At 39.9% G+C, this 18,666-nt stretch overlaps 1 protein-coding gene across 3 annotated transcripts in view; it reads left to right on the forward strand.

Annotated features, from left to right (window-relative positions):
• fbxo25 (F-box protein 25) overlaps window positions 1-18,507 on the forward strand; it is a 75,459-nt gene extending 56,952 nt beyond the window's left edge. Inside the window, exons 7-9 of one of the 3 annotated variants that reach the window (XM_059982007.1) lie at window positions 353-535; window positions 3,967-4,110; window positions 16,440-18,507. In XM_059982007.1, the coding sequence (XP_059837990.1) occupies window positions 353-535; window positions 3,967-4,110; window positions 16,440-16,544 (432 nt within the window). In that variant the 3' untranslated portion in view covers window positions 16,545-18,507. The remainder of the gene's footprint in view (window positions 1-352; window positions 536-3,966; window positions 4,111-16,439) is intronic. The other 2 variants (XM_059982009.1, XM_059982010.1) reach the window with 2 other exon arrangements.
• Window positions 18,508-18,666: the final 159 nt, after the last annotated feature.

Consider the following 18,666-nt stretch of genomic DNA (forward strand, 5'->3'; position numbering starts at 1 on the left):
TCTTGCAGGCCATAAGCAACAGGAACATTTCCTGCAGGCTCAAGGTGGACCAAATTATTAAACATGGATTAGCTTCCAACTCCTTGATCCCTTGGATAGAACTTGAATTCATTGAATTGTCTTACTCTTGTATCCTGGCTGCTTTCCCTAATGGTGGAAAAACTTGAAAAATCATACTGTCCTGCAGTTCAATTTTAGCAAGACAGCTAGGTGCTGAATTTCCAAACAAGTTTTTTTTCAGGAGTTATAATTGAATTGTATTGTAAATTTGGCAAAATTATAAAAGTTCCTGGAATATTTTATTCCTTTTTAGTAAAGCTAATGACATGTATGTTTTTTGTTGTATGTACAGAGAATATGTAATGGTGTGACATTGAGTGACCTTCCACTTCATATGCAGAGAAGCATTCTGCATAGGTTTTCTGATGGCCTGGACATTATCAGTTTGGGACAGGTGACTTCCACTTTGCATATGCTTAGTGAAGATAGATATCTGTGGAAAAAACTTTGCCAGTACCATTTTCCGGAAAAACAGGTAAGTATATCAGCTGAAGCTTAATAAAAATAAAACAGACAGGTTATGAAGAGAAGTTAATGGTGCCCATTTACATATACAAAATATAGACAAGTATTGCCATTCCTTATCCTAGTTTTCCTTTCCTAGTTTGCCTTTGTATTTATTTCTTGCTTCCCTATTATTTGGTAAAGATCACTGATAGTCTGTATACTCAAGCTGTTAATTTAATCCTTAAATAACCAGTTGTCCTAATACTCCTTGCTGAGGAACATACATATATGCATTCTTCCATAGAGTCATAGTTATATAGCATCAAAAAAGGCTCTTCAATCCACCTCAACTTTGCTGATATAAACTGGTTCCATTTGGCCCATATGCCTTTAAACATTTCTCTTCCATGTATCCTCTTAAATGTCTTAAACATTGTAATTACTCCAACCTCTATCACTTCCTGTTGCAGCTCATTCCATGTACCCAGCATTCTCTATGTCTTTCTGGTTGCCATTAAGTCTTTCCCATCTCAAATCTGGGTGCTTTAATTTTAGACTCCATAACGTTGGAAGCTGGAACAAGAGGACAGAGTATTGTCTGAACGGTGTCGAATTAGGTAAGGGAGAAATGCAAAGAGACCTAGGAGTCCTAGTTCACCAGTCAATGAAGGTGAATGAGCAAGTGCAACAGGCAGTGAAGAGGGCAAATGGAATGTTGGCCTTTGTTACAAGGGGAATTGAATACAAGAGCAAGGATGTTCTTTTGCATTTGTACAGGGCCCTGGTGAGACCACACCTGGAATATTGTGTACAGTTTTGGTCTCCAGGTTTAAGGAAGGACATTCTGGCAATTGAGGAAGTGCAGCGTAGATTCACTAGGTTGATTCCTGGGATGGCAGGGCTGTCTTACGCAGAGAGATTGGAGAGATTGGGCTTGTACACGCTGGAATTGAGGAGATTGAGAGGGGATCTGATTGAAACGTTTAAGATAATTAAAGGATTTGATAGGGTTGAGGCAGGAAATATGTTCCAGATGTTGGGAGAGTCCAGTACCAGAGGGCATGGATTGAGAATAAGAGGTCAGTTATTTAAAACAGAGTTGAGGAAGAGCTTCTTCTCCCAGAGAGTTGTGGAGGTGTGGAATGCACTGCCTCAGAAGATGGTGGAGGCCAATTCTCTGGATGCTTTCAAGAAGGAGCTGGATAGATATCTGATGGATAGGGGAATCAAGGGATATGGGGACAAGGCAGGGACTGGGTATTGATAGTGAATGATCAGCCATGATCTCAGAATGGCGGTGCAGACTCGAGGGGCCGAATGGTCTATTTCTGCACCTATTGTCTATTGTCTATTGTTGGGTCAAAGTCCATGAGCATCCTGCTTAACTATGCCCCTTATGATTTTATACACCTCTAGGATTACCCCTCAGCCTCCATGCTCCATGGGAAAATCAAGTTTTTCTGGTTTCTCCTTGTAACTCAAGTCTTCCACTGTAGGCAACATCCTTGTAGAACTTTTCTGCGCTCTTTCTACCTCCATAACATCATTCTTTTCAGTACAGCAACCAGAATTGCACATAATGTCTTGTACAGCAGTACAATGATTTTACAGTGCTTGTACTCTGTGCCATTGATGAAGGCAAGCATGCCAAATACCGCTTTGGCTTCTGAGTTGTCACTTTCAGGGAACTCTGGACCTCTCAGTCTCCCTGTTCTGCAATAGTCTTTTCAGGGGCTACCGTTTACTGCATTTAGTCTTCCCCTGGTTTAACTTCCCTATATGCGGTTTGGCCTTTCTCATAGTTAATTTCTCTCAGCTATTCCTTGGTGCACTTGCCCAGTTGATCTAGATCCTAATGTAACACTGTTGTAAACTTTGATAGCCTTCTTCACTGTTCAGTACACACCTAATTTTGTTGTCATCTGCAACTCTCTAACTATGCTATCTACATTCTCATCCAAATTTGCATGACAAATAACAAGAGATCCAGCATAAATCCTTGTGGCAGAGCCTGCTCAGAGGTTTCTAAAAAATGACCCTCTGCATCCACTTTGACTCCTTCCAGTCTAAGATAAAAAATATTGCCTATTTTCTGGTTCATAAGCACAGTACAGGCCCTTCAGCCCAAGATGTTGGACCAGACTTTTAACCTGCTCTAAGATCAATCTAACCTTTCCCTCCTACATAACCTTCCACTTTTCTAGCATCCATTGTCTATCTAAGAAATTCTTAAATGCCCCTAATGTATCTTTTTCTCCTCCCAACTCCACTGATAAGAGTGTTCTGCGCACCCATCACCCTCCGACATATTCTTAATTGAATAGTGTTGACATTTGCTCCAGTTTTGTGTGATACTTGCTATTGTTATTGTGGATTTGAATCATTACCTGCACATACCCATGCCAACTTTCTTTAATAAGTCCAGAATTTACTTGAAGTTTGCGAAAGTGAAAACAATTAAATTGTGACCTCTTAATAGAGATGCATTTTGATTTATTGCGCATTATTTATTGATTTCTCATTTCACCTGCAGTCCCAGATGAAAACCTAAGTTATATATACCTGTACGCATGAGCAAACTCTCAGAATATTATTAAATTCAAAACCCCAATGAATGTTCCTTCCAACAAACAGAACTAGTATTTTCTCTCTGCTGTTAGCAGTTGTTCTTCATTATCAGTCTTCTATGCTTTTGATGCCAATCATTACAGTACTGTAGAGCATCACAGCATAATCAAACAAATTTGCATCTTGTAACCAAAATTATCTGATGTACATCTGCACAAAAAAGGGAAAACTAGTTGTAACCTGGGGACAGTCTGCAAATGCAGAACAGTGGCACTCTCTTCTTTGTGAATCTTGGCATTTAATTCTCCATTGTTTTTCCTTTGCCTCCAAAGATTGAACAAGCTTCAAAATGATTAAGGGATCAGTTTATACAATGATATTGGTCATAGTAGCACAACACAATTTAATAGAAATTGAGCCAAATTTCACATTGCTACCAGAAATAATCAACTGCAATGTACCAATGTTCCAAAAATGTTGTTGGAATGTTACTACTAAACAACAATTACTTGAAGAATGCCAGACACCATAGAGCATATTTAAAACACAGGAATTCCCTTGGCACATGAGTTTCTGAAAGTAATTATTATGAAACTTACAGTAGTTGCAGGATATGAAAATTGAAAGGGTTAATTCAACCATATGAGCCTGATGTAATTTGGAATCAAGCATTAAAATGGGAAAAAAATAGTTTCGGAGGACTATCAATGCATTCCTTATTATTCTCTCATCTCCTTAAATTTGAAATTTCAATATTGTTTTGAACCATTACAAGATACGACATTGTTATGGTCACTTCCTGAATATCTTCTGAATTCTGAATAATTTTACTTCTGAACAAAAGTGGTGGAAGTTGAGTTATGAAGAAATAATATGCATCTGTTATTCTAGTTTTGTAGGCACTTGATTTTGACCGAGAACGGATGTGTTGATTGGAAGCTGATGTACTTCACACTTCAGAAGTACTGTCCGAAAAAGGAGCAATATGGAGATGCCCTTCAATTCTGTCGCCATTGCAGTATTTTGTTCTGGAAGGTAACAGGCATTATTGCTGAGCTTTTGTTGAATTGTTTTTTATTTTGTTATTATTGCTGAGAGTACATCTGTGACTGTGGCCTTCAATAGCACACACACACACACACACACACACACACACACACACACACACACACACACACACAAACACAAACACCCCCCCCCACCCCCCACTTTGGATAAAGTTGGTGGTGGGGGTGTGGTGAAATACCAGGGGAAAGCCACAGAGACCAGGTCTCTGGCACTGAGGCTAGCTCTATGCTTCAGAAAGGAAAGGAGGGAAGAGGAGTGCAGTAGTGATTGGAGATTAATGGTGATAATTAGAGGAGAATACAGGAGATACTGTGGAGTGAAAACCCTACCAGATGGCATGTTGCCTCCTAGATACCAGTGGCAAGAACGTCTCAGATAGAATCCACAGCTTTCTAAAGGAGGAGAATGAGCAGCCAGAAATCATGCTATATATTAATGCCAATGACATAGGTAGGAAAAAGGATGAAGTCCTGAAGAGAAAATAAAGGGAACTAGGTGAAAATCTGAGAAGCAGGACCTCAAGGGTAGTTTTCCCTGGATTGCTGCCTTAGCTACATGCCATTGAGGGTAAGAATAGGATGATTTGACAGATGAATGTGTGGCTGAGGAATTAGTTTAGCGGTAGGGTTTCCAGACGTCTGCCTCATTGGGATCCCTTGTGTGTAGTTATGACCTGTACAAAAAGGACTAGACACATATGAACTTGAGAAGCACTAATACCCTTGTGGGCAGATTTGCTAGAGCTGTTGGGGAGGGTTTAAACTAGTTTGGTAGGTGGATAGGAACCAGAGTGATAGGTCAGAGGATGTGGCAGTTGGTGCAGAGATAGATGTGGTATGTTGAATGTCTTTGAGAAAGTATAAACAGTTGTTGGGTCAAAATTGCAGTGTGTGGGATGGGTTGAAGTTAATGTATTTTAATATAGGAAATATCAGGAACTAAGATTGGGAAAGAGAAAGGATGGTAGGGTGAAGGAACCATGGTTGACAAGAGAGATGGCACATCTAGTTAAGCTGAAGAAAGAAGCTTACTTAACATTTAGAAAGCAAAGATCAGATATAGTTCTAGAGAGTTACAAAGACAGCAGGAAGCAGCTGAAGAATGGACTTAGTAAAGATAGAAGGGGGCATGAGAAGACCTAGGTGAGCAGGATTAAGGAAAACCTCAAGGTGCTCTGCATGCATGTGAAGAACAGGAGGATGGCCAGTGTGAGGGCAGGTCTGAACAGGGTTAGTAGAGGAAACATATAACTGGAGTCAGAGAAGGTAGTGGTGGAACATTTTCCTTAAATATTCACCAGTAACAGGGACCTTGATGTTTGTGAGGAGAGCATGAAATAGATTGATATGCTTGAACATGTCGATGTTAAGAAAGTTGATGTGCTAGAGCTTTATTAAAACATTGGGATAGATAAGCCCCCAGGGCCAGACTGGATATACCCCAGGTTACTAGGGGAAGTGAGGGAAGAGATTGCTGCACCCTTGGCAATTATCTTTGCATCCTCATTGGCCATAGGAGTGGTACTAGATGAATGAAGGGTGGCAAATGCTATTCTTTTGTTCAACAAAAGGAGTAGGGATAATCCTGGTATTATATAACAGTGAGTCTTACTTCAGTGGTGGGCAAATTATCAGAGAAGGTTCTTAGACACAGGATTTTCAAGTATTTGGAGAAGTATATTCTGATTAGAGAGATCATAGAAATATAGAAAACCTACAGCATAATACAGGCTGTTCGGCCCACAAAGCTGTGCCAAACATGTCCTTACATCAGAAATTACCGTGGGTTACCCATAACCCTCTATTTCTCACAACTCCATATACCCATTGAGGAGTCTCTTAAAAGACACTATTGTATCTGCCTCCATCACTGTAGCTAGCAGCCCATTCCACACACTCACCACTCTCTGCGTAAAAAAAAAAAACTTACTCCTGATATCTCCTCTGTACCAACTTCCAAGCACCTTAAAACTGTGCCCTCTCGTGCTAGCCTCTTCAGCCCTGGGAAAAAGCCTCTGACTATCCACATGATCAATGCCTCTGATCATCTTCTCCACGTCTATCAGGTCACCTCTCATCCTCTGCCACTCCAAGGAAAAAAGGCTAAGTTCACTCAACCCGTTCTCATAAGGCATGCTCCCCAATCCAGGCAACATCCTTGTAAATCTCCTCTGCTCCCTTTCTGTGGTTTCCACATCCTTCCTATAGTGAAGCGGCCAGAGTTGAGCACAGTACTCCAAGTGGGGTCTTACCAGGGTCCTATATAGCTGTAGCATTACCTCTCAGCTCCTAAACTCAATCCCACGATTGATGAAGACCAATGCACTGTATGCCTTCTTAACCACAGAGTCAACATGCACAGCAGCCTTGTGTGTCCTATAGACTCGGAAAGATCCCTCTGATCCTCCAGACTTGCCAAGAGTCTTACTGTTAATATTGTATATTCTGCCATCATATTTGACCTACCAAAATGAACTACCTCACACTTATCTGGATTGAACTCCATCTACCACTTCTCAGCCCAGTTTTGCATCATATCAATGTCCCGCTGTAACTCTGACAGCCCTCCACATTATCCACAACACCTCCAACCTTTGTGTCATTAGCAAATTTGCTAACCCATCCCTGCACTTCCTCATCCAGGTCATTTATAAAACTCATAAAGAGTAGGGGTCCCAGAACAGATCCCTGAGACACACCACTGGTGACCGACTTCCATGCAGAATGTGACTCGTCTATAACTACTCTTTGCCTTCTGTGGGCAAGCCAGTTTTGGATCCACAAAAGCAATTTCCCCTTGGATCCCATGCCTCCTTACTTTCTCTATAACCCTTGCATGGAGTACCTTGTCAAATACCTTGCTAAAATCTATATACATTACATCCACTGCTCTAGCATCATCAGTGTGTTTAGTCACATCCTCAAAAAATTCAATCAGGCTCGTAAGGCATGACCTGCCTTTGACAAAGTCATGCTGACTATTCCTAATCATATTATGCCTCTCTAAATGTTCATAAATCCTGCCTCTCAGGATCTTCTCTATCAACTTACCAACCACTGAAGTAAGACTAACTGGTCTACAATTTCCTGGGCTATCTCTACTCCCTTTCTTGAATAATGGAACAACATCTACAACCCTGCAATCCACCGGAACCTCTCCCGTCCCCATTGATGATGCAAAGATCATCGCCAAAGGACCAGCAATCCCCTCTCTCGCCTCCCACAGTAGCCTGGGGTACATCTCATTTCGTCCCAGTGACTTATCCAACTTGATGCTTTCCAAAAGCTCCTGCACATCCTCTTTCTTAATATCTACATGCTCAAGTTTTTCAGTCCGCTGTAAATCATCCCTACCATCACCAAGATGCTTTTCTGTAGTGAATACTGAAGTAAAGTATACATTACGTACCTCTGCTATCTCCGCTGGTTCCATACATACTTTTCCACAGTCACGCTTGATTGGTTCTATTCCCTCATGTCTTATCCTCTTGCCCTTCACGTACTTGTAGAATGCCTTGGGGTTTTCCTTAATCCTGTCCGCCAAGGCCTTCTCGTGACCCCTTCTGGCTCTCCTAATTTCTTTCTTGAGCTCCTTCCTGCTCGCTTATAATCTTCTAGTTCTTTATCATTATCTAGCTTTTTGAACCTTTCATAAGCTCTTCTTTTCTCCTTGACTAGATTTACAACAGCCTTTGTACACCACGGTTCCTGTACCCTACCATCCTTTCCCTGTCTCATTGGGATGTACCTCTGCAAAACTCTACGCAAATATCCCCTGAATATTTGCCACATTTCTTCCGTACATTTCCCTGAGAACATCTGGTTCCAATTTATGCTTTCAAGTTCCTGATCTTGGCTGATGTGGCAAAACATTGTTGAAGGTAGAGCGAGGCATGTGGAGCATATGGATTTTAGTAAGTCCTTTGATGAGATTCCTCATTCAGAAAGTCAGGAGACATGGGATCCAGGGCACCTTGGCTGTGTGGACACAGAATTGGCTTTCCCATAGAAGGCAGAGGATTGTAGAATATGAGGAGTATTCTTCCACAGGAATATGTTCTGGGACCTCTGCTCTTTGTGATTTTCATAAGACTTGGATGAGGAAGTGAAAGGGAGAGTAAGTAAGTTTGCAGGTGACACAGAGGCTGGTGGACCATTTCAGAAACTCAGAGAGGCACATAGATAATAGATAAATGGAGTGTTGTGTAGAAGGAAAGAGTTAGATTGATCTTTGAGTAGGTTAAATTTTGGCACAACATCATTGATTGAAGTACCTTTACTGTGCTATAAAGTTCTATGTTCTTTTGGTAATTAAATAAATTCAATTTAATCTCGAGTGGCCCATTTCAATTTGTAATAGCTCTGTTCAGTTTGTTTTTTTGTAAAGAGTCTAGTAGTTAACAGCAGAAAAGCCTTAAAGGATGTTTGCACTGGATTTATCCATTCTCCTGGATGTGTAACAAAGAAGCATCACTTTAATTATCATTGGATTTGATCAATACATTTTAATTAGTGCAACAATCCAATCAAATCTATTTGTATGTGGTTCACGTACTTGAAGAGTGTACAGTGAAGGAATGATGTCAATCATACTTCAATATTGAAACTGAAAAGTGACCTCGATGACTGCAGAAGTTTTTGGGACAATTGGATTAGCTTGAACTCAGGAGCAGTCAGAATATTGAAACAGACCTTTCACGCCAAATCGTTCACGTCAACCAGGATGCTCCATCCAAGCTAGTCATATTTGCCAGAGTTTGGCTCATAACTTTCCCAACCTTTCTAATTCATGTAACTGTCCAAATACCTTTTAAAATTTGTTCTTGTACCTGCCTCAACCACTGCCTCTGGCAGTTCAGTTCACATTGATACCACCCTTTGGGTATAAAAGAAATAGTCACCTCTTATACTCCTATTAAATGTTTCAACTCTCACCTTAAACCTAAGCCCTCTAGTTCTTGATTCCAAACCCCAGGGAAGAAAAAGATTGAGTCTTTCTATGCCTCTCATGATTTTATACCCCTCAATATAATCACCTCTCCGTCTCCTACAGTCTAAGGAATAAAACCCTGGCCTATCAGGCCTCTCCTTATAACTCAGTCTCTCAAGTTCTGACATCATCCTTGTCAATATTTTCAGTACTTTTAGTTTAATAATATCTTTTCCTATATCACGGTGATCTAAACTGAATACAATACTCAAAGTATGGCCTCTCCTGTATCCTGTACAATTGCACCATCACCTTCTAATATTCATGCTCTATACCTTGATTTATGAAAGTTGGCATGTCAGAAGGCTTTCTTACTAACCTGTGTACCTGTGACTCCTCTTTCAGGGATCAAAGTCCTTGCACTCTAATGACCCTCTGTTATATGGCATTCCCGAAGTCATGCTGTTTACCTGGATTTGACTTTCTAAAATGCAATATCTCATACTTACCTGAATTAAACTCTCATTTGTCATGCCTTGGTCCACTTACTCAGCTGATCAAGATCCTGCTGTAATTTTTGATAATATTTTTCATTGTCCCCTATAGCACTTACTTTGGTGTCATCTGCAAGCTTACTAACCATACCCTACACATTCTTATCCAAGTAGATGACAAATGACAACGGGGTTGACACCTACTCCCAAGGCACACCACAAATCACTATCTCAAATTCAAGAAAGAACCTTCCACTACACCCTCTGCTTCCACATCAAGCCAACTGTGTATCCATTTAGACAGATCTCGCTAAGTTCCAAGTGATCTAATGTACCAGAACAACATATATGGAACCTTATCAACATCCTTTCTGAAAGTTCCCACAAACCACATCTGGCAGCCTGCTCTCAACAGTTTTCTTAATCACAAGATGAAAAAACTTGTAAGACATGATCTCTCACACACAAATCATGCCGAGGACCTCTAAGCAACCTGTATCGTTCCAGATATACATACTGTATATATTTTCCTTCAAAATCCTCTCCAGTAGCCTAACTACCACAAAAGTTAGGGCTTGCTGGTCTGTATTTCCCAGGGTTTTCTTTGTTACTCTCTCCTTTCTATGAAAGGAACATTTTCTACCCTGCAGTCTATCAGCGACTCACCCATGGCTACCCATAAGACATAGGAGCATAATTGGACCATTTGTTCCATTGAGTCTGCTCCATCATTCCATCATGGGTAATTTATTATCCCTCTCAAATCTGTTCTCCTACATTCTCCCCAAAAGATTTGACACCCTGACTAATCAAGGACCTCTCAAACACTGCATTAAATATACCTAAATTACTTTCCCTCCACAGCTGTCTGTGGTAATAAATTCCAGTTTCACTTTCCTCTGGCTAAAGAAATTCTTTCTCGTCTCTGCTGTAAATGGACATCTGCCTATTCTGAACCCTCTGAATGCAGGGCATCTGTGCCTTTATTCCTTCTACCAAAGTGCTTAACCATTCACTTCCCTACACTATATTCTATCTTTTACTTTGCCCATTGTCCCAAACTAAATCCTTCTGCAGACTCCTTACTTCCATAACACTACCTGTCCCTCCACCCATCTTTGTATCATCTGCAAACACGTTCACAAAGCCATTAATTCCATCATGCAAATCATTGACATACAGCATGTAAAGAAGCAGTAGTTCAAAGTACATTTATTATCAAAATATGCATACTGTAAACTTTGAGATTTGCTTTCTTTGTAGACAGCCACAAAACAAAGAAACACAATGGAGCCCTTTAAGAAGAACACACACAACACAGATCTCCAAATACCCAACATACAAAACAAGAAAGAGTTCAAACAATAAAAAAGTAACAAATGACACACAGAGTATAAACTGCAGAGTCCTTCAAAGTGAGGACACAGCCATGAAACCAATTCAGGGCTGAGGCAGTGAACTATCTAAGATAGTATCTTTCCTGCATTATCATAAGGTTTTATCTTGTTAAGCAACTTCATGTGTGGCATCTTCTCAAAGGGCTTCTGAAAATGCAAATAAGCATCATCTATTGACTCTCCTTTGTCTATTCTACCTGTTGTTTCCTCAAAGAACTCCAACATATTTGTTGAACAAGATTTCCCCTTAAGGAAAGCAGGCCGACTCTGGCCTACTTTATTATGTGCCTCCAAGTACACTAAAACTTCATCCTTAACACTGGACTGACAACATATTGTTCAGGTGACTTACTTACCTTCTCACTTTTCAGCTTCCCAAGCACCTTATTAATACCAACTATACACACTTCTGTCCCATGACTCTCAAATGTCTGGCATACTGCTAGTGCCTGTCACAGAGAAGACTGACAGAAAATACTTATTAAATTCATCCACCATTTCTTTTTCCCCATTACTACTTTTCCAAACTCATTTTCCAGCAGTCTGATGTCTACTCTCATCTTTTATACTCTCTATATATCCGGGGAAAAAAACCTTTTGGTATTCACTTCTATATTATTGGCTGGTGTACTTTCATATTTCATCTTTTCTCTCCGTGAGACGCCTTCTCTTGGTATTTAAAAGTTTCCCAATCCTCTAACTTCCCACTAATTCTTGCTCTATTATATGCTCTCTTTTTTTCCTTTTATGCTATGTTTGACTTTCCTTGTCAGCCATGGTTGCCTCATTTTCCGTTTAGAGTACTTCATCATCTTTGGCATTATTCTATCCTGCACCTTCCAAGTTGCTCTCAGAAACTCCAGTAGTTATTGTTTGCCCATCATCCCTGATAGTGTTCTCTTCCAATCAACTTTGGCCAGCTCTTCTTTCATGCCTCTTAGTACCCTTTACTTCTCTGTAACCTGACTTTAATTTCTTCTCAAACTGCAGGGTGAATTCTATCATATTATGATTGCTTAAGTGTACCTTCACCTTAAGCTCCCTAATCAAATCTGATTCATTGCACAATTACCTTTCCCCTTGTCAGCTCAGCTACAAGCTGCTCTAAAACACCATCTGATAAGCATTCTACAAATTCCCTCTCACCAATCTGACTTCCCAATCTACTTGCATATTGGAATTACCGTTGACTGTCATAAAATCACCATTTATTTTTATGCCTTTTCTATCTCCTTTTTTAATTTGTACCCCACATCCTGGCTATTGTTTGGAGGCCTGTCTGTAACTCAAATCAGGGTCTTTTTGCCCTTGCATTTCCTTAACTCTGCCCACAAGGACTCTACATCTTTGGATCCTATGTCACCTCTGTCTAAGGATTTGAATTCATTTTTTACCAACAGAAACATCTCAACTCCTCTGCCTACCTGCCTGTCCTTTCAATACATTGTGTATTCCTGGATATTACGCTCCCAGCTATAATCTTCTTTCAGCTACAACACAGTGATGCCCACAGGATGATACCTGCCAATCACTAACTGCACTACAAGATCATCTACATACAGTCTGCATTCAAATGTAACACTTTCAGACTTGCATTCGTCACCCTTTTTGATTTTGTCCCGATTTGATACTTCAACTCAGCCCACTGACTGCGTTTACCCAATCATCTGTCTGTCCTTCCTCACAGTCTCATAACACACTGCATTTACTTGTATACTGTTATATTTCAGTGATGCAATTTCTCAACCAGGACTCCCCAGTTTTCTCTCAAGATCCTGCAATGTTCTTCCATATATACACATGGACCCTGGAGATTTGTCTACTTTCACATCTTTCAATTTATCCAACACATCCGCATCCTAGTTTTTCATGTCTTTCACCATAGAAGTTAACATAGGAGGTACAGTATATTTATTAGCAAAACACACAAAAAGTTAGATGAATTAAGCAAGTTAAGCAGCATTAATGGAGAGAAGTGAATTCAACATCCCAGGTAAAGCCCCTTTATCAGGACTCCAAAGGAGAAAGGCAGATGCCAGAATTAAAGGGGAGGGCAAAGGAGCAGGAATTGATGGGTAAATCCATGTGAGAGGGAAGATGTGGAGTGGGAATAGAATGAGATGCTGGGAGATCATGGGTAGGGGTTTGTGAAAAAGGATCAGAGGAATAAGGGAAAAGAAAGGTGGGGACATGGAAACAGAGGGGAGTGCTTACCAGAAGTTAGAGAAATCATTGTTGATGTTGTCAAGTTGGAGAATACCAGGACAGAATATGAGGTGTTGTTTCTCAAATCTCTGACTATCCTGAACTCGGCAGTACAGGCAACTATTGACACACATCATTGTAAGAAAGGGAAGTGGGATTTAAATGACAAGTCTAAGATTATCATGGTTGCTGCAGCAGGAGTGAAGGTGTTCAACAAAGTTATCCTCCAATCTGCATCGATACATGCATGTTGCTTTCTGCACCAATGCCGAGCTCATCAATTTCATCAACTCTCACATCTCCCACAAATTCAAGTGGTCCATCCCCAACACGTCTCTTCTTTTTCCTGATCTCTTTATCTTCTGACATCTTTTACATACTTACTGATTCCCATGGTAACGTTGACTACAGCTCTTTGTACCCTGTCACTTGCAAGATGTTATTCCCTCCTCTCAATTCCTCCACCTCTGCCATTACACAACCACTGAGACGTCCTCTTCTTTGCACAGAAAACATTTTCCATTCTTTTGCTATCAATGAAGCACACTTGTACCTCCTCCATTTTCCACAGCCCTGTGCTCTTCCCATCCCCCCCCACCCAAAATTATAGGGATAGGGATCCGCTTGTCCTCACCTACCACCATTGCATCATTCTCTGCAACTTCTGCCCTCTCCATTGGGATCCCACTGCAAGGCAGCTCCAGTCTGCTAATTAAATTTGCTGACGACATTGCATCGATTGGCCATATCTTAAACAATAATGAGGTGGCCTACAGGGAAGAAGTCATCTCTCTGACACAGTGGTGTCAAGAAAACAACCACACCCTCAAGTCGCAAAAACAAAGGAGCTGGTTGTGGACTACAGGAGGAATGGAGACAGGCTAACCCCTATTGCCATCGATGGATCTGGGGTTGAGAGGGTAAACAGCTTAAAGTTCCTCGGCATCCACATCACCGAGGAGTCTGTACACTTCAGCTGTGTGGTGAAAAAGGCACAACCATGTCTCTTTCACCTTAGAAGGTTGAGGAAGTTTGGTATGGCCCCCCCCGAATCCTAAGAACTTTCTACAGGGGCACAATTGAGAGCATGCTGACTGGCTGCATCATGGCCTGGTATGGGAACTGCATCTTACTTAATCGCAGGACTCTGCAGAGAGTGGTGCGGACAGCCCAGCGCATCTGTAGTTGTGAACGTCCCATGATTCAGGACATTTGCAAGGACAGGTGTGTTTTTTAAAAAAAAGGCACGCAAGGACCCAAGCCATCCCAACCACAATCTATTCCAGCTGCTACCATCTGGGAAGTGGTACTACAGCATAAAAGCCGAGACCAACAGACTTCAGGACAGCTTCTTCCACCAGGCCATCAGACTGATGAACTTACAATGACTTGCGTGTATTCTATATTACATTGACTATTATTGATTATAAATTGCTATGATTGCACATTTAGATGGAGACAATGTAAAGATTTTTACTCCTTATATATGTGAAGGATGTAAGAAATAAGGTCAATTCAATTCAATTGCAACTTACCTGCTTGTTCCTCCCAACCAATCTGTCTCAAGGCACTTATCACTGCAACAGTGCCAAGTGTTACATCTGCTCTAATACCTTCTGCCTTACCATTATTCAGGGCCCTAAACAATTCTTCCATGTTAAGCAGCACTTCAGATGTGAATCAATTGTGTCCTTATTGCATCCAGTTCTCCCAGCTCAAACGTTGACTGGACAGGTGGTAGCTTTAACTTCAGTAAAGCTTTTGACAAGTTCCCACATTAGAGACTGGTTCAAATTTCGTGCCTACAAGAAACTGGATCCAAAATCGGCTTGGCAATAGGAGACAGGGTGATGCAGAAGATTGTTTTTGCAATTGGATGCCTGTGACTAGAAATGTCCCACAAGAGTCGGTGCTGGGACTGTGGACGATTACAGACTGATGAGGAGACTATTGAAATTGACAGAATTTGGCAGAGGTTTCGATATTGTCAGGTCAAAACTGATGAAATAACACAATCTAACTTCTAGATTTACATATAGTGTCATGTGTACTTTACTGCTTTTGGAGCAAAATGTTGTTACGAACCCCGTAACTGGGTCACTTACCAGCAAAGATAGAGAGGTCCGTTGAAGTCTGATGGTACTATTTTTAACAGTATTTATTGTAAAGATACACAAAAATAATATCAATGCAAACATACAGATAATATACGTCATCAATACTAAATCTAAAAGCGCGGGTATAATAATAATCAATAAGAAATAGCTCTATCGTTGTCTAGGGGATAATGTATTGTATGATGGAAATATAAAAGTCACTGTTAGTTCGTTCAAGCTGCAGCGTTTTGGTTTGAGAGAAAGACGGGTTAAAACTTGCCCAGTCCTTTTAATGATGTCAATCCTTCGAGAGTCGTTGGGAGTTGGTTTCCCCGTTGTTAGCTAAAAGCCAGTCTCCCGTAGTAAAAGCCACCGGTTCTGGGGCAAATGGAACCAAACGCACGTGGCCTCCTCCCACCGGCTTCCGCTATTACGGGATCGCTAGCGTTTCTTCTGGTGCGTCTGAGGGGCTGTTCCCACAGACTCTCTTTTATCCTGACTCACAGGGTCTCAGATGCCGATCAAGTTGGAGTGATGCAATCCCTCCCTCAACCAGCCCACTTTGCCTGAGGGCTTCCACGTAGCACAGTATTGTAATACACAAGTCCGTCTCCAAGAGACAATGGCCGTTTCCCGTAGCTTTTATATCACGGGGGGGGGGGGTCAAGATATTCCGCATGTCTCTCCCTCATTTCCTGGGTCTCCTGACTCAAATCAATAGCGATCCTGCGATTCTCAAAAAGGAAGGGGCTGCAGGGGTGACAATGTGAACAGAATTAAACATTTATATGCCAATGTGATGGTGAGTCCCCTATCAGTTGTGTTTCTACAAATTAAACACCAGTTTGGAATTTAATCTCTGAAATTCTTTTATTGTTCATTTTTTGTCAGTTAAGATGTGGAATATTAAATATTTAATTGTCTCTTGGCTCAGTACCTTATTTGTTTAGTTAGCTCAATATTCCATGAAAATATTAATTATGACTGTTTTTCATAAACTGGATATTTAGTGTTGTGTCTATAATTTCACGAAGACTTTAAAAGTCAAGTGGAAGGGAATATATTTGGTGAATCTGTTCTTTTAATTTCTTTATTTCTATTTGTTCTTTTCTCCTCATCCCCTTCCCTTTATGCCTGCACCCACCTCCCCTGCTCCTCCTCCCTTGATCTCAAAGGACTACTGCCTTGCTTTACTATTCAAGGTATTTTCAAATATTTGTGTTCTTAAATACCATCTAGTATGTATCTGTCCAATTTCTGCAGGCCAGTCAACTTCTTGATGTCTTAGACTTTTACAAAAAATAATTGTGTATCTATTAAGTAGTTGTACTATTTCTCTTAAAGGTATATAATCTTGTTTGAGCAAATGCAAGCATGTTACAATTAGCAATTATAGGTTGAGTACCCCTTATTCACAATTCTAAAATCTGAAAATCTCTGAAATCCAAAATTTTTGGAGTGCTGACATGATGTCACAAATGGAAAATTCCACAAGGCGCTGGGAAGGTCCCCAGACGATATCTGTGCACCATAGATAGTTCTGAGAAGTGACCTCACATATGTAATGAACAGAAGTTAAGGAAAAATAGAAAAAAAAATGGCATAAATTGAAAAGTGAAGATGCTGATCATGTATCATTCATTCAGGAGTGAACATTTGCCACTTAACAGTACGCTGACAATGAAACAAGCAAAGATCTATCATGACAAATGAAAAATTGAAGGCAATTGTGAATATTCAACGGGCTAGTTGCACAAATTTAAGAAAAAGCATGGTATTAAAATTTCAAAGCATCTGCTGATCACAAAAATCTAGCAGCAGAACAAGTCTATGACGCTGATTGTTTTCAGAGCTTGCATAACGGCCATAAATTTTTAAAGCATTGCAAATGGAAATCTTAACACCACAGCAAGTCTACAATACTCATTGTTTTTATACCTTGCATAAAACTTAAAAACTACAAATATATACATTGTACTGTAACATTGTAATCAAAAAATAATAATCCTAGGTAGAGACTGAAAGCCTAACGTTGTTTATTGTCACAAACGAGAAAATCAGCAATGCTGTAAACCCAAGCAACACACACAAAGTACTGCCTGGCTTGATGAGTTCATCCAGCATTTTGTGTGTGTTGCGTTGTTTATTGTTGTTCAACAGGTGATTCAATTATTCTCCTGATGCTGCTTTTGTTACCCTGCACACATTACATATCATTAATAGAATGAAAATATAATAATTTTTAGCATTGAATACATGTGTAATGAAAAAGTGCAAGCCAAAGACTACTTACCAGTAGCATATAAATTCTGAGTCAGAAATGATGACAATCCCAAGCTATCTCATTATATATGCCAAAATCCAAAAAGAATTCAAAATCCAATCCAATACCACAAGCATTTCAGATAAGGGGTACTCAACCTTCATAATGTTAATGGTAAAAGCTAAAACTTATTCATTATATTTTCTGCTAGGATACAGGCCATCCCTGTACAGCCAACAATCCTGAAAGTTGCTGTACACCAGTGTCACCTCAGCACTTCATCGATCTCTTTAAATTTTAAGTGGAACTACTGATGCTTTAAGGCTTTTATGTTCGATAGCCTTGATCATTTCTCGTACAAGAACAACCAATTTGCTTCCTTTTCTTCTGCAATATGTTTTTCATTATTTTTTTTATATCCATATACTACCAAAATTAGATAAAACTAATGTAGGACATTTCCAATATCTGCATGTTTTGATTCCTGATTTGTATTAATAAAGTTAGACTTCATTTTCAACATGTTTGTGCACAATAATATTTCAGGCTAAATGTAAAAGTGCAACATTGTTTTAGCTATTTTTAGCGAAAGCAAAGACATGTATTAAGAGTTCTATCATTTTCAACCACAAAACACTTTTTGGATAAAGCATTGGGCCCTAAACAGCATTTTTGTATGAATAATATTTTTTTAAGTTGCAGTAAAACTGTTCCTGCTTATGATTCATTGTGTATTTATTATATTTTTAAAAATGTATAATGTAATGAAGTGCATTATTTTGTTATGTCATACCTGCTGCTTGTAATTTTGCAGATTTTGGTGATCCAAGTACAACATTGTAACACATTTGAGATGCAAATTAATTTTTAATAAAATCTTTAAATTTATAATATTTTGCACCACTGGTAATGTACTGTCAGAGCTCTGTCATGTAGATATTTTGGAAGTGTGAGGAAATAAAGAAACTTGCTGCACTTTATTTAATCTTTTCAGTTTTGATGCCATATTAAGATTAAACTCTTGATCTGCCTTATAATTATTGCAGCTCATTATAGGTATTTTATATCTTTACCTCAGTGGTTTCTTCTTTCATAAAAGGCATTAGGGTTGAGATTGATCCGAGCTGAATGCAGATTAG

This window comes from Hypanus sabinus, chromosome 10, assembly GCF_030144855.1.
Source record: "Hypanus sabinus isolate sHypSab1 chromosome 10, sHypSab1.hap1, whole genome shotgun sequence".
Lineage (NCBI taxonomy): Eukaryota > Metazoa > Chordata > Chondrichthyes > Myliobatiformes > Dasyatidae > Hypanus > Hypanus sabinus.